Source organism: Hippichthys cyanospilos, chromosome 8, assembly GCF_059441005.1.
Source record: "Hippichthys cyanospilos isolate Australia breed blue-spotted pipefish chromosome 8, RoL_Hcya_1.0, whole genome shotgun sequence".
In the NCBI taxonomy this organism is placed as follows: domain Eukaryota; kingdom Metazoa; phylum Chordata; class Actinopteri; order Syngnathiformes; family Syngnathidae; genus Hippichthys; species Hippichthys cyanospilos.
Window position 1 is genome coordinate 17,731,199 of NC_142376.1, and position 25,530 is coordinate 17,756,728.

General features: G+C 40.2%; 3 protein-coding genes across 4 annotated transcripts in view; 1 reads left to right on the forward strand and 2 right to left on the reverse strand.

Moving 5' to 3' along the window:
- Positions 1 to 323: 323 nt before the first annotated feature.
- On the reverse strand, positions 324 to 3,756 carry bag2 (BAG cochaperone 2). The gene is made up of 3 exons (XM_088420667.1): positions 3,475 to 3,756; positions 3,236 to 3,345; positions 324 to 1,566 (listed from the first exon to the last, which is right to left on the reverse strand). Exons 1-3 carry the CDS (start codon positions 3,594 to 3,596, stop codon positions 1,169 to 1,171), a joined length of 630 nt encoding a protein of 209 aa, XP_088276793.1. The 5' UTR covers positions 3,597 to 3,756; the 3' UTR covers positions 324 to 1,168.
- Positions 3,757 to 5,031: 1,275 nt separating this feature from the next.
- znf451 (zinc finger protein 451) lies at positions 5,032 to 15,734 on the reverse strand. 2 transcript variants are annotated; one of them, XM_088420643.1, is made up of 13 exons: positions 15,642 to 15,734; positions 14,901 to 14,964; positions 14,624 to 14,707; positions 14,421 to 14,534; positions 10,685 to 10,796; positions 10,394 to 10,541; positions 10,158 to 10,284; positions 9,933 to 10,092; positions 9,616 to 9,763; positions 6,542 to 7,992; positions 5,719 to 5,811; positions 5,311 to 5,373; positions 5,032 to 5,215 (listed from the first exon to the last, which is right to left on the reverse strand). In XM_088420643.1, the coding sequence occupies exons 2-13, from the start codon at positions 14,958 to 14,960 to the stop codon at positions 5,175 to 5,177; spliced, it is 2,601 nt and encodes an 866-aa protein (XP_088276769.1). In that variant the 5' UTR covers positions 14,961 to 14,964; positions 15,642 to 15,734; the 3' UTR covers positions 5,032 to 5,174. The 2 variants fall into 2 exon arrangements, with proteins under 2 accessions (XP_088276769.1, XP_088276770.1); XM_088420644.1 differs by lacking the exon at positions 15,642 to 15,734 and adding an exon at positions 15,132 to 15,308.
- A 1,155-nt stretch (positions 15,735 to 16,889) lies between these two features.
- dst (dystonin) overlaps positions 16,890 to 25,530 on the forward strand; it is a 121,406-nt gene continuing 112,765 nt past the window's right edge. Inside the window, exons 1-4 of the mRNA XM_088422007.1 lie at positions 16,890 to 17,230; positions 17,449 to 17,480; positions 18,730 to 18,918; positions 23,241 to 23,454. Coding sequence (XP_088278133.1) covers positions 17,047 to 17,230; positions 17,449 to 17,480; positions 18,730 to 18,918; positions 23,241 to 23,454 — 619 coding nt within the window. The 5' untranslated portion in view covers positions 16,890 to 17,046. The remainder of the gene's footprint in view (positions 17,231 to 17,448; positions 17,481 to 18,729; positions 18,919 to 23,240; positions 23,455 to 25,530) is intronic.

The window sequence follows — 25,530 nt, forward strand, 5'->3', positions numbered from 1 at the left end:
TATGAAAAAGGATATCACGTTGAATACCGACTACTGGTAGAGGGAAATCATCTTTTTTGTGTTGGATAATTTAAAAGAAAAGTGATGGGATATCGACACTTCATATCAATGTTTGACTTTATGAGTGTAAAAATCACATGGGATTTATGACTGAAGAGACATGGAGTTTGATCCCAGAAGCTTTGGCCACCTTCCATTATTCAAAGTCAGCAACGGGCTTCAGTAACCCCTACGATGTTAAGGAATGGGGCTGACAGAACGCTGACAAAAATGATGAAAATCATTATACTTTATATACGTTATTAAAGACTTGTACCTCCCTCCAACTGGTAAAGAGACCAATTTTATTCACTTGTGCACAGAGATACAGCTTAATGCAAACAAATCCTCAGTTTAACGTGACTTGTATCATCTTCATGCACTGAGGTAGTGGAATTAAACCTCAAGATTCTCAAAAGCTGTGTCAAACTTTTTCCTGCTGGTGTGGTGGTGGTTTTGGCCCCAAGATACACAAGAAATGTATGTATCACATTAAGTGCATTCGGAAAGTATTCACTGCGCTTCACTTGTTCCACATTTTGTCACGTTACACATGATGCTGCCACCATGCCTCAATTGAGATGGCATTGGCCTGGTGATGAGTGGTGCCTGGTTTCCAACAAATATGACTCCTGGCATTCACACCAAAGTGTTCTATCGTTGTGTTGTCAGCCCAGAAATGTTTGTTTGTCGTGGTCTGAAAATTATTCATGTGTCTTTTGCCAAACAGACAGACTGCCATGTTCCTTTTACAAAGGAGTGGCTTTCTTCTGGCCGCTCTACCAGAGAGGTCTGATTGGTGGATTGCTGCAGAGAGGTTGTCCTTCTGAACGCTATCTTCTATCCACAGATAGCGCAGCTCTGACAGTGACCATCTTGCTCACATCCCCGACTAAGACCCTTCTCCATCGATCGCTAAGTTTAGACGGCCGGCCAGCTCTCGGAAGAGTCCTGGTGGCTCCAAACATCTTCCACTGTGCTCTTTCTTTGTCTAGAATTTTGAACTAACTAATACAGTTTGGAATGAGGCTGTAAGATGACAAAATGTGGCAAAAGTGAAGCTCTGTGAATACTTTCTGGATGCACTGTATCATCTTAAGACAGCGGACATTTTAGGTTTGGGTTAGTATTACGCTTGACCGCTGTTAGTTTTTGACTCCTCTAATTTTTGGTGATCCATGATCTTGATATTTTTCTCAGAATTCTCAATGTTCCTCAGCAGCATCTCAAGCCTTCTCTTGATTTTCTTCTGGTCCTCCAGAGCACAGCTGATAACAATGGCCTGAAACTTCTGGTCGATAGGCACAGGCGGCGCATCCGTCACGCAAGCCGAGTGCAGGGCAAGTAGCTGCTGCCTCGATTCGACCATGTCCACCAGTAGCTTCTTCACGATTTCATCAATGATGGACGTGGCCTTGCGCAGGGCCTCCTCTTGCTGGCTGTTCCTAATAGTGCCCACGTTGATTTCCACCGACAATGTGCGGCCCATTAGGCGGTCTGCAGTCAAAGTTAACTCTTCTTTCTCTCCTAGAACAAGAATAATGCAGTTGAATTCACAGGAATCTGAAATGATGGAATGCAACATATTTAATTTCATCATTAAGTAGTTTTTTAAACTATATTCGAGAACTACAATAAGTATTGCGAGAACTACAATAAAGTACAGTGATATTTTTTATTATTATCATCGATCAAGCACCTCATTCTTTGTCTCACCACACCTGCTCAACCTCTCTGCCAATAGGCACTAAATACCAACAGCTGCTGCTAATTACCGTCTGTATATAACCTGGTCTCTCATTCCCAGAACTTGCCAGATTGTCTTGATGCATTACGCTGAAATTTCCAGCACTCCTAATTTGCCTACTTTCCCGTGTTCTGACCCGGCCGTCCGCCACCGTGTTCTGACCCGGCCGTCCGCCAGCCCACGACTAGCCTTGCTTACCTGTGTACCGAACCGGCCTGTACCCGACCACTCACCGTCCATTCTTGCTATCTTGTGTTTCGACCTTGCCTCTCCCTGATGTGCCGCCACATTAGCTTTCCTCCTTCAGCCTTTTTGACAGCAAGTATTTGACACTAAATAGTGAATCTAAAAAAAAAAAAAAAAAAAAAAAAAAATCTGTCTACGCATGCTCCTTTCCCTGTGTCAGACTGTCACTGCATACAAACACAGTTTTGAGAACTGATTCGGCAAAACTGTTATGGACCAACAGAACTGACTAAAACTACCTTGTCCAATAAACGGCTAATCTGATTGTCCTTTCCCATGTCCTCTCACATTGGGGCCATCCATGATAGTGCTGTATTACTATCATATTGTATGTAGCATTTTATCCATCCATCCATTTTTTATACCCGCTGATCCTCACTAATGTCGCTGGCATGTTTGTGTCTATGCCAGCTGTCATCGGGTAGTAGGCAGGGGACACTCTCAACTGATTGCCAGCCAATTGCAGGGCACACAGAGACGAACAACACACCCAAGGATAATTTAGTGTCCAATTCACCTGCTATGCATGTTTTTGGAGTGTGGGAGAACATGCAAACTTCACACAGGAAGGCCAGAGCAAATTTGAACTCAGGACTCTGAACTGTGAGCAGATGTGCAAACCACTCGTAAAATGAGCCGCCCTAGTGTTCTATATGTTATTACAGATTCATAAATGCATTGATGCATTCATTGTATGCATTGCATACTTCAACCTGTGGGCCTGGAAGGGGGCTCCTCCCACCTGTGGTCCCTTCTGGAGGTTTCTGATTTTCCCCAAATTGGGGTTTTTGAGTTTTTCCTTCCCCTTCTGGGAGCTTTGACAGGGGATGCTGTTGTGTACCTTACATTGAAAAGATGTCTCTGTATGACCTCTTTTCATTCTGTGAAGCCCTTTGAGACTTTGGTGATTTAGGGCTATATAAATAAAATTTGATTGATTGATTGATTGATTGAGGCATTCATAATGCAAATTTTGACCGTGCAGCTCTCTAGATCCATGTAGGCGGACCTTGGAAGCCACAAAACTTTGCACAATATTGGTTTGTTTTTCCCTCTCACACTAACACCTACATAGAGGTCCAAAATAACTTCATTTGTGCACAAAGCAAAAATGAAGAAAAAAGAACGAATTCGGACACAGCAGAATTGAAGGACAGGAATAAAAGACAATTGTTCAAAAAGTTGACGTCAGAATGATCTCACCGGCACTGATGTTATGCATTTCTTGACTGTTCTGTAAGGATTGAATCATTTCCAGGATGCACTCCCTTTCCTGCTCCATGGCCGAGGCGGTTTCGCGTAACGCCTCCACCCTGCGCACACGCACGCGCGCGTTTGCAGAGACAAATCAGCGCGACAACCACGCGCGTTTACAAGCAAACAATAATTGACTCTGCAAAACGCATCCACGCGTGACCAAGGTCCCGTAATCCACTTGTTACCTCATCTCCAGCTGATCCAAATTCGACAAAAGTTGTCCAGCCCGGTCCGCCATAGACATAGTTCTACTGAACTTGCCGCAGGACACCTCGTTGAGTTTAGCTTGTATTTTGGCCTGGGCCATGTCTGTTGATTATGGACGTGTAAAATATTCTAAATGTTTTTCCAAGTGGTCTGTTCTGAAAGGAGTGGTGCGAGTAGCTGCTCTGTGATCGGTCCGATCAAAACTGTCGTGTCCAGCTGACTGCCCGGGGGAACATAGCCAAACATGGACATAGACTTCCTCTGCTCGACTTCGTCGAAGTTTCCCGAAGAGTACCGAATAGACGGTTACTAAACCTGTTCCGGGGACCACCCTCGAGGTCATCCAAACTTATTCTAGTCTTATTCTTGTTAATTATTTAATACTAAAATTAAAAACTAATATTACTATAACTAGTGCCATCTCTAAAAGTATGATTAGAAGTTATTACGATGTTCAGTAACAATTGACCAGGTGCGGGGCATCGGGGGATGTATTTACATTTAAACATTTACAATCTAAATTTTTATTATACTCCATGCTGCGTTGCTTCTCGTACGTGAATGACGCCCCCCCCCCCCCCCCCCCCCCCCAAAAAAAAAAATGTCAGTCTCTACACCTCAATGCATGCTGCCAACCAGTAGTGGTAGCTGAGTTAATTTACAATGTGACTTATTTAACCGATCATATTTAAAACTGCCTACAGGGCCAGGAAGTAATATTTGCACCAAATCTGTCACGATGGACTTCCGATCTCACCATTTGTTACCCGGCTGCGCAGAGCCCAGTGGAGTAGTATATGCGTCCCGATCCGGAACACTGTGTGTACGTCAGCGCATCCCCTGGCGATTTGTTGCTTATATGAAATATACGTAAGCAACCGCGAGACCCACCTACTCCTTATTTTGCGCGCAATTTTTTTTTTAAATTATGCAAACCTTGAAACACTTATTTTGATGAAAAATCATAACCACCCGTACTTAGAAAAAATACATTAAAAAATTAAAAAAACGAGACTTTTGGACCTTATCGCCCATCTAGAAATATGACTTTGGACATTGAATTTTGATTCATTATATGTGAATGAAGTGAATTATTATAAATTTTAAAAAACGTCGAAATGCAGTAAATGTGTTCTTAACTACCAACAATATATTTTAAATATAATCGTAGGTCTAGTTACCATTATATCACATGGGGGATGGCACTCCTCCAGAGGTTGCCATGTCTGTTATAGCTACATATAGTCGGAGGAGGGGGTGTGTATTGCAGCATTTACTGTAATGCCCCTGAAGTTCCCACTGGCACATGCACAAAATTACACATTCAGTACTCCTAAAAGTTTGTTACCATTCAAACTGCGACATTTGTTTAAGCCACTAGATGGTACCCAGGTCAAGCCACTAGCTTGGGTCCAGAAAAGATGTGTCTGACTTGCCTATGGACTTGAATCCCATCCCAGAGTACAGTATTTAAGTCTCTTGTCTGTTGCTTGTGTGTGTTAATGCCTTTATAAACACAAATAACCATTAGAATATGCTATTCCCAACAAAAGTGACTGTGATGTGCTTTATTGTTTCCACAGCAATGTAGACAAAACAGAAGACATCTTTTTTTTTTTCGAAATACCAACAAAAAAGTGCAAAACCTCGTTATTGAACAATGTGCAAAAACGTCTCCTCAGAAGTCCAGAAGGCTTCGTTGAAGAGCCTCTTCGATCTCTGTAAAAGATTTGCGTGAAGTGTTCAGCATTAGTAATTAAGTTAACAATCAACATGTAACTGAGTGGATCTTGTCTCTGGTGTCAATTACAAACCTGCTGACTCCTGATCTTCTGCACTCAAAGCCAGTGCTTCTCTCATCTTTACATCAGACTCATCTGCAGTGCAAAACAAAACAATACATTAAATCAAAATATTACCATGAAGTATCAACCATTTTTTGTGCCATGTTTCCTCACCAAAGTGTGCTAGTCTTTAATCCTATTCAAAACTACAAAAGATGCAAAAAATGCGTGGATAACGTTTAAAAAAAAGACTTTTCTTGTAATCAAAAGTAAAAACACCTAATTTTCTCTAAAAGATTATCTTAAGTGAAAACGTTCTTCTAGTCAACATCAATTTGGGCTGACAAAAAAACACACGGAATATAAGCATACTGCAAATGTTAAAAATCATTAGGTGTGTATTACCATATTGAAATACAATATAAGTGTAATATTTACCTGGTGAGCAAGAGCCAGGCTGGGTTTGGGGAGTACTCTGATCAACTTCCATTTCTGTCGACTCCATTTTAAACATAGCGCTTTGTAATGTCTCTGCAGGGGGGAAAAAAAAATACAACTTTCATTTATTAATTACTTAACTCTTTAAGCAAAGGATTTGGTTGAAACCAGCAGTGGCACTGTTGATTCAGTCTCAACTACTATAAAGTTTAAAGTACAATATTAGAGCTGCGCAATTCATCCACAAATGGTCTCATTCCTGAAGGAATGCCCACCTCCAGCACAACAAAAAAAAAAAGGAGCAAAACATTCAGAGCTTTTCTCAATCCCATTATCTTATATAATATATATAATGGTATGGTCTGTCTTTCTAGCATGAAAAGACAATGACACTTTAAGACATAGCCATTAACTGGCTACATCCAGCTGCAATCACACAGAAATATCAGAATAGTTGCATTTTGAAATTTTATATTTTGATCATCTGCTGGAAATTTCAGCTCCCTGGTGCCCCCCCCCCCCCCCGATCCTTTTATGATATCATTAAATAAATCCATAATTTGTAAAAATGCCACAAGGGTTAAACTTATGCTCCTTTGTGGCAACAAACATTTTTTTACACTTTTTGTCAAAGCCAAACCAATCAAAGTATTGCATGTTGTGGCATTTTGGCGCCACAGTAATAATTATAAACCTTTTTTAGGAAGAGGTGTCTGTTACTTGAGGATGTTTGTAAATCACAACAGAGCACGTTCCCCAAACTCCATATATACCAAGTTTTTTTCTGTAGTGAAAAAAAAAAAAAAAGTAAAATTGGAAGTACCACTTAGCTGTGCCTTGACCTCAACGTGATTCAGTGCTTGGGATGGTTTTGTGATATCTTTCTCGCCGGTGCTTGAGTTTCCGCATGGCTCCAACGTACAGTGCTGGGCATGATGGTGGTTATGGTACTTGGGAATGGCCGCAAAGCGTTCCCCGCAAGTTTGGCATTCTACTTCAAAGGGCTTGTCCGAGTTCAATGCAGCATGTGTGGTGTGGACGTGAGTCTTGATTTGAACGTAAGACGGTACAGAAAGCATACAGGTAGCGCATACATACTGACATAGTCCTTCAGAGGCCAGTCTCTTCATACACCGCGTGTAAGCCCTTTTCATTTCATCCTTGTTCTTCTCCGAGTTCATGCAGGGACACGTATCCACAGGTGAAATATTCATAGCAGGCTGAACATGTTCGTTGTTGCTTATGCAGTAGTAATCGTGACTGTGCAGGCTTTTGTAGTGGAGTAGGAACGCTCCTTCAGACTCAAACTGCATGCTGTCGCAAAGGCCGCAGAAGTAGGCGCTCTTCATCTGCCCGCCGTGTTCGGTGACGCAATGCCTCTGCACGGTGGACTCCTTGAAGAACTTCTGTGGACAGTGGCCGCACATGAACTTCTGAAAACTGTGGTTTCTCATGTCGCCGCAATGTTTGCGGACAGCGGCTTCCGAGTCAAACACGTCCTCGCACATCCGGCACATCCAAGTGGGCGCGGCTCTCGAAGAGGACGGCGGCGCAGTCTCCTCTGCGACGGGCCAAATTGTGGACTTGGAAGTGGACGGGTCAGTTTGACCGCTGATGCTGGTTGATGCCTTGACATCCTCAGGTACATCCTGTTCAACGAAGAAGGTGTGACCACTGTGTGCGGCCAGAACATGTGACATGATGTCTTCCAAACGAGGCATTTCCACTTTGCACGTATGGCAGTAGAAAAAGAAGTTGGAGAGATGCGCACCCCCATGAAAGCGGCTCATGTGCAAGCGGGTAATGGAAGACTCTTTCATGTGTTTGCCACATACACCGCATTTGTAGTTGATTTGGTTCACAGATAATAGGTGATTATTGGCCAAGCTTTCCTCGGAGAACATCAGACCACACTCGCAGAACCATGCGGTTGTGCTGCTTGATTGTTTCCGTTTGCCCGTAATCAATTCACTCTCACACCGCGTCGTGCTTCCTCTATGAATTGATGTTCCAGAGTTGGGACATTTCTCTTTGCGATTAGACCAGTAACTGTGTGGTCTTTCATCAAACCTGCCATACTGGAGAATAGCTTGTTCCATGGTTGTGTTGACCTCCACCTCATGCTGGGTGTCTGCTTTGTGACGTTCCACTTCTGCTTGGTTCAAGAAGATTAAACAGCAGCGAGAGCACTGGCCTCGCACTTGCAGTTGCTTTACAACCTGTGCCACTGTCAAATCGGCCTTGGCCACTGCACTGCCATGTCTGCAATTCACACTTGGGAAAGAAAATGAGAGCAAAATAAGACGGTTGGCAGCAAGTCGTATCTAAAGTGTGTATGTATGTATGTGTGTGTGTGTGTATTATATATATATATATATATATATATATATATATATATATATATATATATATATATATATATATATATCTTATGCTCACAGACTTGCTGGAGCCTATCCCTGCTGTCTTTGGGTAGTAGGCAGGGGACACCCTGAACTGGTGGCCAGCCAATTAAAGGGCACACAGACAAACAACCATTCACATCTAAGGACAATTTAGTGTGTCTAATACACCTGTCATGCATGTTTTTGGAGTGTGGGAGGAAGCCTGAATGTCCGGCCAGAACCATGGTAAGAACATGCAAATGCCACACAGGAAGGCTGGAGCAAACTGGATTTGAATTCGGGATTCTGAACTGTGAGGCAGACGTACTAACCACTCTTCCACTGAGCAATCTCAAGTAATACATTTCCACTTAATTATGAATAACCCAGTTTTATACATTTTTGATGATAAACATTTTTTTTACTTAAATCTAAACTGTGCTTAGCAGCACACTACTGTCCACTCTAAAAACATTAAGTTTTCAACATTCTTCACCCTCGCTTGGCTCCAAATTCATACCGTTGCATGTTTGTCGTTTAAATTTCCCTGACTTTTGTTTATTTGTAACTTCTTTGTGCTCCATAATGAAATAGCTGGTCAAAAATATATTGTGCATGCAGAGGGGAAAATCATAAGAATTGTGGCGCAGCGTTCACAAGTGCATGGCTTGATCTGGATCTATTCTGCGGCTCCTGTTTAGTAGTTAAATAGCAATTACCAATAACGCATTCTCTGTTTCATCTGATTTTTTTTAATAACAAATATTTCTTAGTATAATATCCATAGAACACTTATATTTTATGAATAAAGTTTATATTCTATTAATAAAGTTTGATGACTTTGCTGATTGTTTTTAAATACATTCCCTTTAGTGAAGCACCATCTCGTGGCTGCATAACGCAACTCTACCTAGTGGATGCATAATGCAACCCCAGCCAGTACTACGGTTTCAACTCTATGAGCGCCTTATAATCCGGTGCGCCTTATAGATGTCGTTTTTTAGAAACTTGGCCATTCATTGATGGTGCGCCTTATAATCCGATGCACCTTATGGTGCGGAAAATACGGTATATCATTTTGGAGGTAAGAGAGCTGTGGAGAGAGTCAAACCTAAAAGGGGAGATATCTTTATATGTTTTCAAAAGGTTTGCAGAAACAAGGTTTACCATCAAGAAATTAAACTGATCCACAGCTATTTCTTAAGTTTACATCTGAATGTTATGCAAGGTAGATTTAATAATGTTCATTATCTCCCCAACGATGAAATGCGAAAGACTGCTGGGAAAATCAATACCATGCTCAGGAACGTCTGCAGCACAAAAGGAACGGTCGATTGTTTAATTGGTTGGATTCCTAATTATGATCATCATCAGTAATTAAGAATCATGGATCTCATTTCAAACATTTGCTAAATCAAGAGCTTTAACAAAAGCTAATGAGCAATGCATATGGCAAATGAAAAAAAAAAAAAAAAAACAACAAAAAAAAAACCCCAAAAAGGACGGAACTTACTTAAAGTGAGCTTGAGCTGCCTGATGGGAAGTCAGCACTTTGTGACATACAGAGCATCGGACAGTGAATGGGATGTCTCTGCACAAGGCAATGAGGCGATTCTTAGCTGGCTGTGGGACCGGAACTGGAACCACTTCTCTTTTGGTGTCTTTAAAAAAAAAAAAAAAAAGAGACAAACATGGCAGGAAAAAAAAAAGTGGTCACTGGCCAGACACCTTCCTCATCAGCAATCTAAACAGTACATTATATACTGAACTACTTCTAGGGCAGAATATACTTGATCATACACTGTAAAAATGCATATGAAGATCTCTCACCACTCATTGTGAGGGACTCAGTGAAGTGATTTTTTGCTGACATATGCTGGAGACATTCATCCCGCAGGTTAAAGAAGAGGTAGCAGGCAGGACAGGCGAAGCACACAATGCGCTGGTAGTTCTGAGACATGCTGTGACCTTCGGGATGAGGTGAAGATGCCTAAGGAAACACTCACTTCAATAAAAGGAAAAAAAAAAAAAAGGATTTTACAAAAGCAGGGAAACCTTGGCTTCAAGATGTTTCTGCCACCCTTCTTTCGTCTGAAAATAATGACAACAGGCCACACAGGCGAATAGCATATTGGTACTTCCTTTAAGGCTGATGGTTGGATCACAAGGTGAATGGTCAAACCTAAGGGGGAAAAAAAAACTGAATTTTGACCAACATATTTACATTGGCAAGAAAGAAAAAGAATAAAAACAAAACAAAAAAACAAACAAAAAATATACACCATAACAACCTTTTTAAATGTCCATCAAGAAGGGACATGTTGTCATACACACGACAGCAGTTAATAACTGGACATGTTTGTTTACTTGAAGTGTTCGAGGGGAAAATGGCACGGCGTCGTCTTTTCAAACCAGAATTGACCACTCCAGGCCGGAGACCTGGGAAAAAAATAAGGCGCAGGTTGGGGGAGGCAGGTCCAACAAATGCAAATTATACATTTCAAAATGTTCAAGGTTAATGAAGTTACAAGTTACTTGTTACTGTCGTGATTTTTTTTTTCTAATTCAGACAAATTACATACCTGGCATTTTCAGCCACATGTCCACACAGCGCTTTGCCTCTAGATTCATTCCATTCACTGAACTAATCGCAAGCTCTTGCTGTGCATGAACTCTTTGTTGTATTAGTTTCTCCTGAATAAAAAAAGTAACAAGAGAACAGACACACGTTTACACATGGATGAATACAAAGGGAGACAGGAAGCTATATGCAGAAAAAAAAATCTTTTAAAAGCATTGTGTTGCTAACGCGATTTTGTCTTGTGATGAAGGGCAATGAAAAAAACCTAAACATGCAGCCATGTGTTGGTACTGTTTCTGTAACTATGTACTTTTGTTTGAATAGAACTTGCGAGTTACATAATAAACATGTTCCCAAAAACATCTTCATATTTGATAAAATCTGTAAACTTCAAATGATGAGAAAAAAAACCTTTTTGATAGTCAATTTGATATGTAATGAAAACCTAGAATTAAAACGTGAGAAAAAAAAAATCACTCTCAACAGTAGGTCAGTGGGTTGAGCGGGATCTTTCATATGCTGCCAATGATACTACAATGGCGACCAGAGTGGGAGGATAGAAACTGATGAATTGACATAATGATTAAAAGAGTTCAGATGATGATTAATAATGAAGAGAAGCATTAAAAGCAACATGGAGTGCATGACCTGTCTACAGTAAACTCAGTTTCAAATAGTTTGAGGTCTAACGATGCTTTTCGCAAAATACAGTGGGCCCCCGGTTTACGAACCCCCTGTTTTATGTATTTTTCATCTTACAACGTGGACTGAGGCGTTTTTGGTCCCCCCCTTACGCACAAACCTTTCGTCTTACCAACCATCCAACATGTCGGTCAGTGTGTCCAGGCTATTTTTTTTCGCTTTGATGCATCAACAAAACAACTTTTCTTGCATGTCACGGAAATGCCGATATGCTATTGGTCGATTAAGGTCACAGTCACGGCCTCAGTCATGGAGATGCAGATATGCTATTGGCCTGTGTCACGTCAATCACAGAAATGCCGATATGCTATTGGCCGAACACCCTCATATAGCCTGATGGCACGAGTTGGTCGGTGTGTTGTGAAGACTTTGCAAACTTTATCTGGTAGACATGGCTTCTAAAATTGCAAGTGGCGGTAAAGGAAGAAGTAAGAGGATGATGACAATAGAAACAAAGCAGGAGATAATAAAAAAATACGAAGGAGGCGCACACATAATTAACCTTGCTAGTGAGTATGGCCGTAAACGCTCGACAATCGCTACGTTTCTCAAGAAGACGGAAGCTATTAAAGCAAGCAAGTCTTCTAAGGGCAAGACTTTCCTTGCCAGGGGACAGACCTCGGTCAACAACAAAATGGAGTGGCTTCTTCTATTATGGATTAAAGAGAAGGAAATCGCCGGTGATATGTTCTTGTTTAAGAAAAGTTCTCGTTTAAGGAAAAAAAAAAAATCTGCGAGTTAGTCTCTGCTCCCCTGTGCCTCCACCCACCACCAGCTCATTTCACGTCGCCCCAAAGGTAAATGTCATTTTTCCTTTGTATATTTATGTTATTTAATTTAACTGTACAGTAGATTATGTTACTAATTTTTAATATGTGTATAAAGTCGTGATGTTTTTACCTAAGGTTTTTGCACACGTTGCACGCATTCACTAGTTAACATAGGTTTGGATTGCCCGTCATACGAGCAATTCGAGTTACGAGCCTAGCCGCTGAACGGATTAAGTTCGTAACACGGGGGCCCACTGTATATTTAAACTGTAGATTATTCACATAGAATCGCAAAAGATAAACACATTTAGGTTACTGAGGCAGTTAATCATTTTGGCTTTCAAATATTAAGAAAAAAAAAAGTATACGCCAGAGGTGGGCAGTCCGTCAGCAGATGGATTGTCCTGTTTTGCCGACGGACTGACAAGTGATGGAAACGCTAAAAAAAACAAAAACTGCAGAATAAGAGTATTGGAAGGTGTGTGTTTCATCTGTCGTTGTCATTATCAGGTTAGACATTCCATCAGATGTTCATCAGTCCGATACCCCGCTTTTGTCGACGGAAAAAAGCAAAAGCTCGAGCAAGGCTAGCAACACCACCAGCATGTGAAGACCAACACTGACCCAGGTTACAATGCTCAATTGAACCCTTTTTGTTCTATTCGTGTTTTGCCTGTTTGTTCGCGGCGTTTCAATCGTTGATTATAATATAAAGTCACTAGGTGGCGGACTGCAGTTAAATGTGTCAATTGGCTTATCATGGTTTAGTATTTTCACAGTTAAGAAGCCCATCGGTCTCATGTGGTGTAAACTTCAATCAATACAGTAACAACCGAATGCTGAACAGTTGCTAATTAGAACAAGCTAAGAGATTTATGTCACCTCCCTGTCCAATTAATTGCACATAAATGATGATCAGATACGTATTCACTCACACGATTGCAGCTCAGTAGCATGCAAGCATTAGTCAATTTCACTGTATACTATAGTAAGCACTTGCTGTTTAAGGACATAGAAGGCGGAGAAGAAGGAGAAACGACAAAAAAATTGTTTTTCCACACATTTTCAATTGTAGCTCAATAGTATGCAAGCATTAGGTGACTTTTATACTACAGCGGGGTGCTCAAACTTCGTCCTCAAGGGCCAGTGTCCTACATGTTTTTCAGCTTTCTTTCCCCCGACACATCTGATTCAAAAGATCAGGATCGTTATTAGGCTTCTGCTGAGCTTGCTGATGAGCTGATACTTTGAATCAGGTGTGTCAAGGAACAAAACCTAGAAAACATGCAGGATACCGATTTGGACACCCCTGTATGCAGTAATTTTTTATTTTTATTGTTTTTAAATGGCCATAACTCATTATCCGTTTGTGCTAGCAGAGAATGCAGAGATGTGCTTTCCATCTATTTATACCATACAGTGAGGACTTGGTAGAATATCAGTGGATTATTTGCAATTTTTGGAGGGTGTTAGCGGTGCTGTCAGTGTTAATAACAATTTAGTGTTCTAAATAAGGTTTGAAGTGTTTTATCATGTTTTCACAGTGTTTTTTTTTACTTCGTTCATTATTCGTCTTTTTTTTTCTATTGTTTGGCTTTTTTGCCATTGTTCGAATTTGTTGTAAAGGATTGTGTAAATACTTAAAAAGAGAATGATGTTAAAATCCACCAAGAAGATGAAACTCTCATGGAAGTTTGTACAGGATTCACGGCAAAATCATAATCATAATGCAAAAATTGACTCTTCCCTGCCATTACTCGATGCCTTTTTGGTGTGATCAATCCGTCACAACGTCTGCAAAAGTTTGCGCTGATGACTGTCGAACCAGCAAAAAAAACCCCAACAAAACAAAACAAAACAAAAAAAAACAAAACAATAAGAAGCCCACCTCAGGTATACGCTACAAATGTTACTAGACTATTGAGTAGAAAATTGTGAAACCAATATTAGTAGAGCAGTGGGAGAAGGAGTACTGATATTAGTAATTGACGTTTGACGTTAATTCCGGTTATGGTTGTTTTTAATTACCATAAAGTAGATTAAGAAAACTATTAAAAAAAAAAATAATAAAAAAACTAAGAAATTCTCTCCATAAATATATTTCATGAGGCACAGAAATATACACTATATTTTATGGATTCCAAGCATTATCCAGAACAAAAGTCTTAATGTGCCAAGTTAGGTGCTCAAGATATCACTGGCATGCAAATGGGACCTCCAAACATTCAATAACTAACTTTTCAAATTTAATTGATGTTTGCCAACCTTGAATGCTCTACATTTGTCCGCTCTTTCCCGCTTCTCCAGATCCACCTGCTGTGCCACTCTATCCAAAGTAGAAGCAACATGTGCCCTTTGACGGTTGATTTGATCTTCGATCTTCAGGAAAGTATAGGCCATGGCCAAGAATGAACCAAGTTTCACATTTTGACACCTAATTGTGATATGCATTTGGTTTGGTCTCTCACCGTTTCAGATGAGGACGGACAGACCTCTTCATCACTATCGCTCAGCAGATCAACACACGCCAGAACTGGTCTGAGTGGGGCTTCCTATGGAAAGTACAGCGTAGCACAACATCCAATTAGAAAGTCATCTGCTGAGGTGCTGGATGAATACAAATATATCAATTCTGACATTCTTTTGATTTTTTTTTTATGAACCTGTCAGTGAGATGTGCATTATTACAATATCTAAAATTGGCATTTTGATGCGGTTTTACTTAGGTAAAATTAAGTGACTTACTGATACAAACTCCACGTCTTCAAACCCATCATCTTCGACTTCTTTGTTTGGAGAAGACATGTATCTGGAGAAGAACGAGCAGGAACCAGAAATTAGCAACTCTTAGCACAAAGATGACCAAACACGTCACATGTAAATATTCTGTTGGTTGTGCAACGTCATAGAAGTAAACTGAATTTAGGGCTTCGTTATTTTTTGGAACGACGCTAGCATGACAATAAGGCAACATACGTTACTTATGGCTGTCGATTTTAGCGGATCTTGAAATCCTCTTAGCACAGATCGATTTCTAAGATACGACGAAAGAGCTTCTAAAATAGACAAACTTAAACGCCCGATATTTGATGACCAGCGCCCGAGAAAGACGTTTGCAAACGGTTCACGACTTCATGAATCTGCGCCCGATACTTGGAAGTTATGTTTTTGCAATGATACTAAAGACCGCTAGAGGCAACACGTAATAAATACGTGAATCCACTACTTTAGTATGTGGCCGAAGAAGACAAAAAAGCGCCCTGAAGTGCAAATTTGATTTTATGTCTTGCAAACAATTCGTCGACGCAAATCGTGTCTCTCAGCTAAACTCTTTCTTGACGCCATTGTGAAGCTTTATATCTATTACAAGGAGCTGTATGAACGACGCGTTGGAATCGAATGTGTAGCTGGGAGCGCACTTTATGATCGTAAACCCATAGTTTACATCTGTAGGGCATTGCATAATTCATAAAACGGCACTATTACCTTTTAAGTTATACTCTGATTTCGTAGACTTATTTCTCTCCCACCACAGTCTTGTCGGTTAGCAGCATGAGCGTGCCATTGCCAATCTCCACGAGAAACGTCATAGTGACGTTGAGTAGCGGTGCTCTTTTTTTAATGCTGCCCGTCCCGGGCGGGCGGTGTTGGTAGACAAGAGATTTAAGAAAAAAAAATCCCCTGCCCTTATTTTTTTCTTCTTCTTCATTTTATTGTTGTCCTGTGCCCTTAATTAATTAATGTATTTTTTAAATTTAATTTCTGTCCTATTATTTTAAACTGGAGTTTGGGCTTCAATTTTGGGTTAAGGTTTTGAGTTTTAAAATATGCTTAAGGTTTCAAAGTAGGGGTTCAAAGTAGTTGCACCCATCAAGACAGCATATTTTTGTGAAAGATATTCACTGTCATAGATATATTTCAATCAAAAATGTTTGACCTTTTTTTTTCATCTGCACACGATGGATTGATGGATGGTATCAAGAGGACCATGCAGTAGATGTGCCACTCATAGAGCGCAGCCACGTGGAGAGATTAATCAATGCAAGTATGTGCATGTTTTTCATCATCGTTTTCAATCAATTAATCAATCCAAATAGTCCGGGAAAAAAAGGCTAGGAAAATGTTTATTTGAAAGAAATAAAGAAAAGGACAGCACATCAGATACTGAGTATTCTGTTATGATGTAGGTCAACTACAATAAAACAGCAATTTGTAGTTACATTTGAGACTACTGTACGCATATTGATTGAATGGTTGTCCACAAATGCCTTGCAACTGATATTTTTTAACACGTCAAAACATGACAGGCTCTCATCTGATGAACTGTTTTCCAAAAACCAAATGTGCATAATAAACGTGTTCCCCCCACCCCCTATTCCAAAATTATATAATCCTTGTTGAATCAGTCGTGCATGAGGTGTTGCTTATGCTAATACTGTATGCAATAATGCCACCGTCTTGATCAAAACCCTACGTTTAAAAACATAGAAAAGATGCACTAGCATGTGCAAGTGGGGAAGCATGATTATCTAAAGAACTCCCCGCCATAGAGAAATCCAAAAGCTTGATCCTTTTTGGGCATCTCTGCAGGAGATTATTGCAAAGGCTTGGGTGAATGTGCTGACTCTCTCCCTGCGCCGTCAGAAATAAATAAATAAATAAATAAATAAATAAATAAATAAATAGTGAGACTTGCTGCTGACTCACTCATCACGTAACGGTTTCAAGATAGCCCGGCTTGTGGATCTCTTGCGCTCCCCGAGTGGCCCAGTAAGCGGGGCAATGATTGGCGAGCCCCCGTGCGTCTCCTCTCTTCTGGGCTTGGGGGAAGCAAAGGAGGCGGAGGAGGAGGTGTGAGTCGAGCGGCTCTCGGCTGCCTCATCTCAGCTTGATGATGATCGCTGCCGTGTTTCTGGTCCTCCTCAGGCCGCTCAGTGTTCAGTGCGCGCTTCTGCTGCTGTTGCTTTTGCTCGGAACCGTTGCCACGATCTTGTTTTTGTGCAGCTGGCATCGCAGCGTCGCTCGCGGGAAGCAGCCCATCAAATCGGTGCTTTCAGGGCGCTCCAAGTGCCGCGGTAAGTGTTGGAGTATCGTTCAAGGCTCATGTCTTATATTGTCAATAAGGGAAAAAATTATTTCGAGCTCTCAGTGATGCCTTCATTTGCTACAAAAAAAAAAAAAAAAAAAAAAAAAGCTACCAGAACGGTCCTTTCACATTACATGGCCTATGTCTACCTTTGTATGCTGTATCTGGAATTTCATGCAAGACTAACTTGTTTTATCTATTCCGTAGTGGGCCTCCGAACGCATCATTTTCGATCAGAGGTAGGATGAACTTTTGTCATCATAAGTTTGGTTCGTCATTCTCGTCATTGTCATTGCCAGCATAATCGACTTTCCTAATAATTTGAAATAGTTACCTAACGAAGATTGTTATTTTTAAGGACTCTTATGAGTATGGCATCCTTTATGTGTAAAATATTTGGTTTTATATGAATGAAAGACCGCATTGCTATTTATGGACCACCAAGTGCGCAGTGCGCATGTGACATCAATAATGTGGGTGATTTGGCAGTTTCATTTCAAGCAGGTTTACCACTCGTTACAAGTCTCTCCGTAACATGTGTGATATGCAATATGTGTGAAACAATAAGCACATCAGTTGATTCTAAAAAACTGCTGTACGGTACAATGTTTTTGTTGGGAGTTATAGTGAAGTGTACAGAAAAGGCTACTCCAAATTTCGCTTCCGGTTGAAGACATTTGTTTTCAAAATAAAATACACGAAATGTTTGTCAAAATACACAAAAGTACAATTAAAGAAAATACAGTATAAAGAAAACATGTGTTTCTGGATCGGTTGTATATATATATATATATATATATATATATATATATATATATATATATATATATATATATATATATATATATATATATATATATATATATATATATATATACCCTGTAGATAGTTGCCTTCTCATTATTTTTCTAGAATGTAAATATTTTGTTGTTGCTGTGGATTAAACATGCACAATGTAGATATTTTGATTTTTTTGGGTGCAATGGATAAAATACATAAAACAAGTGAAACACAATTTGTCCTCGAACAACGACTTAATTATGAAGTAGCATTTCACATTCATTTCAGCTTCATGCTTTCAGTAACCAAAATGAGACTTAAAATAACTAATATTTTCAAACAACTCTTGAACTAGATTAATATTGGCTATAGCACAGAACTATACATTACAATTTAGGAATTTCTGATTGTAATTGAATAATAAAACTATTACTGAACTATACATTACAATTTAGGGATTGCTGATTGTAATTGAATAATAAAACTATTACTGAGCCTTTAAGAAAATATGTCTGTTGTGGAATACTCTAGAGATAATATATTGGAATATGTAGCCAAATGTACATCTTCTATGTTTCTGTATTTTTCGTAAAAATGGAAATGTCTTTGGACTTTTTCATTTTCTGCTTGTTCATCTATATGTCAACCAAACATGCCATCACTATCGTAACCCCCGTATAACTGTAATTGCCTGCTTTTGTTTGCCAGGGCTTCAGACACAGTCCACGCCACTCCAGGAGAAGCTCACATGCCCGCGTGACAGAGGAAAAATCCAATCTGGTGGAGGTCTCAGGCAATGAGCCGGAGTCCTCATTGACTCTCAGGAAACGCAAAGTGAAGAAGCGAGTTCTGCCAGCATTTTATCAATCAGTGCAAGTCAGCCCGACACGTAAAACTGTAGGTACTTTTTTTTTTTAGGTCAATACTCAAAGCCTATACAGACAGTCGGAATAAAAAGCCTACAACATCATTTTAAAGATTTCTGTTACATGAAAAAGGGACCAATTTTATATATACTGCATATACTGATATATACTGTATATATATGTACACACATATGTATTTACTGCATAGCGCAAGTGAGACAAAAAAGAAGAAATGAAACATTTCCAGAAAGTATAACTTTGGTTTCATAAGTCCACAGCACTCTTTTCAACATGCGAAAGACAAAACCAACCAACAATCAAAAAAACTTTCACCAGATTCCAGACATGTGAAACAGATGTAAAATTGTTGACCTATGCACAAAACATTCACTATTTCCTTAAAATGACCTTAAAGTTCCTTTTAGGCTTTATTTGGCATCTTGGGAGCCCCCCATATATTTTGAAAGGACATCCAGAATTTGGTGACTGTTATGCCATATTTTTTCCACACGATGAGGTCTGATTTTACTTTTTTCATGATTTATTAATTACTATGATAATATCCTTGGACAATAATATCCCTCCGATGCTTCAAAGCATACTCCAGTTCTCAGGGGTGGCAATCCTGCATTTTTTGGATGCTTCTGTATTAAACACACCTGATTCAAATTATTAGCTCATCAGCAAGCTCTGCAGGAGCTTCAAAATGGTCCTAATCATTTGAATCAGGTGTGTTTAACAGAGCAGCATCGAAAACATGCAGGATTGCGGCCTTTGAGGACTGGAGTTTGAGACCTATGCTTTAAAGTTTAAAGCAGGGGTCACCGACTCCCCTGGGCACTTACCCAAGATTTGTCTTCAGTAGAAGCCTCCTCCGCTGCACCTGATTCATGTGATGAGCTCATCAGGAAGCTCTGCAGGAGCACGATCATGATACAGTAATTTGAATCAGGTGCAGTGGAGGAGGGTTACACTGAGAAAAATGCTGGATAGCTGCCCTTTAGGACGGGAGTTGGTGATCCCTGGTTTAAAGTGTGAATATTCCTTTGAGATATGACTCCAAAACTCACAAAATTCATACTAGAGCAGCAAAACTTCATTTAGGGTTAATCCGGGGCACTGTGAGAGGCAGTTGTGTGCTGGCTTACCTGGAGCATGGTTTTGATTGTGATTGGTTGATTCTGAACATGGTCAAAACCTGGTCTAAGTGGTTGTGCATAGTTTTGCATGCACACTCCCCATTTGTTTTTTTTTTTAAACAATCTATTTTGATTTGTTCTTTTATATCAAAAACACATGGCATTTGAGTAAGTAATTGTAGATCTTTTTTGTCCACTGTCTTTTTGAAATGGGCCCAGCAGGCTTTACATCAAAATAGACAGTTTAACAGTGTTTCTTTGTTGGTTGATGTATGAAAGTACATTTGGATATACAGTATCTCTCCTGCTTGTGTGAAAGAAATTATATGACTCCAATGTTTAGACCCAGTGGGATGGGAGAAATGTTCTAATCGATCACTGCGGCTGTGCAGTAACTTCCTGCCTCCATTAGTTGCCCTGCAACAATGCAGATAGCGTATGAAACCTATTACGCTGACCTGAGACAATTGTTCTCCACTACAGTCAAATTGAAATCCACACTACCACGGACAAAAGTATTGGGCCTCCTGCCTATGCATTACTCAAGGAATACCAAGTCAAAATAGTACATATTATTTAGTTGTGGACGCGCTTCTGTGTTCATTGATGCATAAGAGCATTTGTGAGGTCTGGGATGGATCTCAATTTGTCCGATGGGTCTGGGTTACATTTTTCCTCACCACCACACATGTTGGAATTGGAAGGAATTTGAAAAGCTTTAACCAATCATTTGTAATTGATGGATAGATTAACAGTGTCTCAATACTTTTCTTTGTATGCTATACTTGATTCAGATTGTTTCCATGTTTCTTTGGTAGATGAGTAATTAGGTGTTGCTTTTTAGATAGACTTGATGGTACTGATAACTTCAAATGACTCGGCACACAGAAACATAAAATTGTGCTGACATGATGTGCACACTGATATATGAGCACATCACTTTTTAAAAATTTTGTACGGGCTTTGCATTGCATTTGACTGTGTTTGGCAAGTTTATGTTGAGAGAGTTGTACTGATAAATGCATCATCTTATTAGAGAGTTTTGGGTGTTATGCAGCTAAGAATGGTGTAACTGCTTGTAAAGCCTTGAATTACAAAAACATGGAATGGGCTTTAATCTGTCAGCTATTCTTATCCCTGTCCAGATTGCTTCTTACATAAAGGAGAAAAAAACATTAAGGCTGTCTGAAGATACACACTTTTCCTAGCGTTGCTTCACATTTTGCATCTTATTTTTTTTAGAGCAATTATGAGCTCATAGATAAAATGCAAAAAATGCAACCTGTCATATTTTATTGTGATGAAACAAAAAAGATGTAGGGGTTTCTATTATTAACAGTTTGACTGAGCCAAGAACAATTTCTTGGAGTTGATTTAAAGTTGAGTTCCTTTTTTTATCCCAGTAAATGAAGGCCCTGCAAAATTATCTCCCTGTGCAACTCCAAACAATAGTGTTTATTTGTGCTTTGTTGAAAAGACCACAATCATCTTTCTGTTTGACTGTATTTGCAACTAATCAAATTTATTTACCAATAATTTCAAACACACTGGCAAACACGTTTCACTGTTCCCCAGTCAAAAATGTTAACATCGGGACGTCTACGCTTCCATACAATGTTTATTTCAATTTATCAATTAATTTGCTCAGCTTTAGTTATCAGCGGGACGGCACAATGTCAGGCTAGTTAGAATGTCTGCTTCCCAGTTCAGGAGTTCCGGGTTCAACTCCAGCTCACACAGGCCTTCCTGTGGGGAGTTTGCATGTTTTCCCCATGCTCACGTGGGTCTTCTCTGGCCACTTGAGTACCCTCCAAATATCGGTCAGTCCCTCAGGTGTGATTGTGAATGGTTGTTTGTCTCAGTGTGCCCTCTGATTGGCTGGCAACCAGTCCAGGGTGTCCCCTGCCCACTGCTAGAAGATGGCTGGGATAGGCACCAGCAAGCCATCAATCTTAGTGAGGATAAGCGGCTGTAGAAAATTAATGGATGGATAGTTTTCAATTACGAGTTAAAAAAAAATCATTTTTTTAATGTCCCGCTTTTGTGCCTTGAGTCGTATTTTGGGCATTATAAAAATTGGCTATTTTTTTATTTATACATTGCACAATACTTTTAGTATCATACTGAGACTGTATCAGTTATCAACCAATATCCAGGATAGATAATGTACCAACAGACCCCCTTATAGTGTTTGCAATTAAACTACACAATTAGATCATTTTTCTTCTTTTAAGTATTGTTGTTCTTTTCTAATGAGGCTGTAGTTTTCTTCAAACTTTTGCAGTTGAAGGAAAACCTTACGAGGCAAAAATTCAATACCGTATTTAGTGGCTAGTAAGTGCAATAAGCCTATACATAATTTATATTTTCATCGTTTCAACCTATTTGTGTGAGAGGGTGTATTTATTTTTGTAAGTGCAGTACAGGTGCATGTTTTAGGTGTATTTGAAATGTTTTTTGTGAGTGTGACGAGGTGAATGTTTTTTTTTTTTTCAACCTGCTTGGCTCTCACCTAACAGTCTTTTGCTAGCTTCCAAATGGGGTGTCGCCTTATGTTGTACAGTATATAGCCAGTCAGCGGGAGCACCCTGGTGCTCTTGTCCTACCAGCTTGTTTTGCGTTTGTATCCTGCCAGCACCTTTGTGGGTCGCTGTTGGCTACAGCCTCTTCTCTGGCTGGTTGGCGCGCATGACGCGAGGGAACACATGCACTAGCCTGCTCTCCCGTCACAGCACCGTCTGCCTGCCTCGACAACACACAGCTCGCCATCACTATCATCCCCTCAGCTCCTTCTGTAGCTCTGACATCACTTCGAATATTCGCTTAATGAGCTCAAGTCGTGTCCCGGCCGTAGCATCCCTACAAGGGCGTGGCACTGCGTGGACGCACGGGGTGTGGATTTGAACGGGCTAATAACAAGCAAACAGGATATTTTTGGAGGCGATTCCTATGATGTATAGCGTGGTAAGTCTTGCTGTTGACCTGGCGGGGGAGCTATACACTATTGACTGCATGATATGTTACCGTTAATTAGCTCTCTTTTGTTGTAAAAATGTGCTTACTTACTCACTAGGCACTTTGACCCCAGTCGTAATACTAAAGGAAGCACATGTTTTTTAAAATTTTATTTTCCTTTTCACATTTGCCCATTCTTTTCTTCGTGATTGCGATTCAAAATAACGATTTGTTTTATTATGATCTCCTTTTGTTTCAGAGCTCCGGTTCGGGGAACCCTTCCCTTCACTGCTCCATGTCTTCCTCTGCGGATTTATCCGAAGAGGAAGATTATAGTGTCAAATCTGGGTCGGCATCACCAGCACCTGGTGACACGCTGCCATGGAACCTGCCCAGACATGAGCGATCCAAGAGGAAAATCCAGGGAGGTTCCGTGTTGGATCCGGCTGAGAGAGCGGTTCTCAGAATCGCAGGTAAGAACCACTTGTGTTGTTTGTGGTGTGGCTGAAGAAAGGTTAGAAGTACAGCAGACGCACTCGGGGCTTTATTGTTAAATCTTGATGAGCCTTTTTTATTGGCTGACACACCCTGACCTCTGTGCCAGGGGATGTGGCATGTGATGGCATTTTGGTTTAGGAGGAGGACCGATTGTGCACTTGGATGGATGGGCATGATTGGATGGAAATTTTAATTCGCATGAAGCTGGTTCAGAATCTCACAATTGTGTCTTATTTGTGGTGAGATCCCGCCTCACAGGATTCATTCAACCATGGGTCACAAGAACGGGCAAAATGCGTGTAAAATGAATAACTGTAAAATGAATACTTTTCTTAAGCCCGGTTTTTCTGTTAAGGAACATTACACTGTCCAGTCATTCATTTCTGTAGGACATGTTTGCAGACTAAAAATGTTAAACCTATTTACACTCAACAAGGGCCATGAGAACATAGACCTTTTTTCAATCTTGTGTCCAACTCTCAAATTTGGGGGCTATCACCATTTTATATTTTAAACATCATAAAATGTCTAACCTGCTCATTTTTCCATCCATCCATGGATTGACTGACAAAAGTAACGGAAACACACTAGAAATCGGGAATTTAGTCGAGCAAGTTTGATCGCTTTCAAAAGGTCTCGGCGACAGAGCAGCTCTGCTGTACAGTGCAAAAAAAAGTCCCATTCCTTTCCAATGAAATGGTCCTAATCTTCATTATTCGACGGCTGCGCTGTTTTCGCCGTGTTTCCTCCGAATCCAAAGTTTGCATCAAAAAAAAATACACGGTCAAGCTATAAAGGATGGTTGGGAAAAAATATAAATCAGACAATACAGTATACAGTCTCACGCTAAGTGATATTTGTTAGTTTGTGTAGGTCCACCCGCTCTTTCCCTCTCAATCCAGTCAAGTCCGGGCAGGAAATGGGTCTTATTGGACGGGCAGCTCGCAAGGGAGGGATATAGGGCGTTTCCTTCGGTGCAACAACAGCGCCGATCACTGAGTGGAAGCCACCACATATACACACACGCATAGACACGCTCAGAAATTATACACACAAACACACACACATGCTGTGTCCCTTTCCGTCACTGGTGAGCGTCCAGTGTGTGGAGGCCGTGTTATGGCTCAGCACGCCGCGCAAGGCTATGTTCTCTCGGACGAACAGGAATACCTCCAAGCTTATGAGGACGTTTTGGAAAAATACAAAGGTAAGGTGCCTAAGTGTGGAGCGGTTGTGGCGATGGTTTAAAATGTGGTCCGATTGCGGTTTGACAGCGCATTAAATGTCAGCATGACCCACCCACCCTAGTAAGCTGCCAGCGGTCCCCTCTCCCCTTTCTCTGTCTGCCTCTGCTCTGATAATGTCCTTATGCGTGCCGTGGAAAGGTGGAAATATTTCACGTGTGACATCATAGTCTTAATTTTAGTGGTTGGGTTATATGAGGAGATTATGACAATCTGATGTCAATGTAGCCGTGATACGCATCTAATTCAGAAGCTGTAAGGAAATAGTCACTGGAATCAAAAGCTATGGTGGACAGTTCGTTTATTCTTTGTGAAATACTTTCAGGTTTCATAGCTGTTTTCTATACAATATTTTTCGTGATAATGTTTAGGGGAAAGTGTAGCTATTGAGAAATACTGACTGCATTTTGTGAAGAACATTACTGATACACCAGTATAATATATTTGTACTTCCAGTCTCTAGTCTCGCAGTAAAAACATTTGTATTTCTAATGGACATTCAATTTAAAAACTGCTGGTTGAATTGTGTTTTTATTTAATAGTGTTCTATTAGACCGGGGATACCAACCTTCTGAAACGGAATTGTAATTCTTAGATTCTGAGAATATGAAGGGCTAGCAGTTTATATGAAGACGCCAATAATGTTAATGATTTCTCACAGTAATTTGGGACAAGCTGTAGTAAATATGTAGTCTAGTAGTGTAATAAGTAATGTTATTGTAAAATATGTATAATTGTTCGTAAAATTTATAGAAATCACAATGTTCTATCACGTATAAGATATTTGCAGAACAGGCCTGTGGGCTA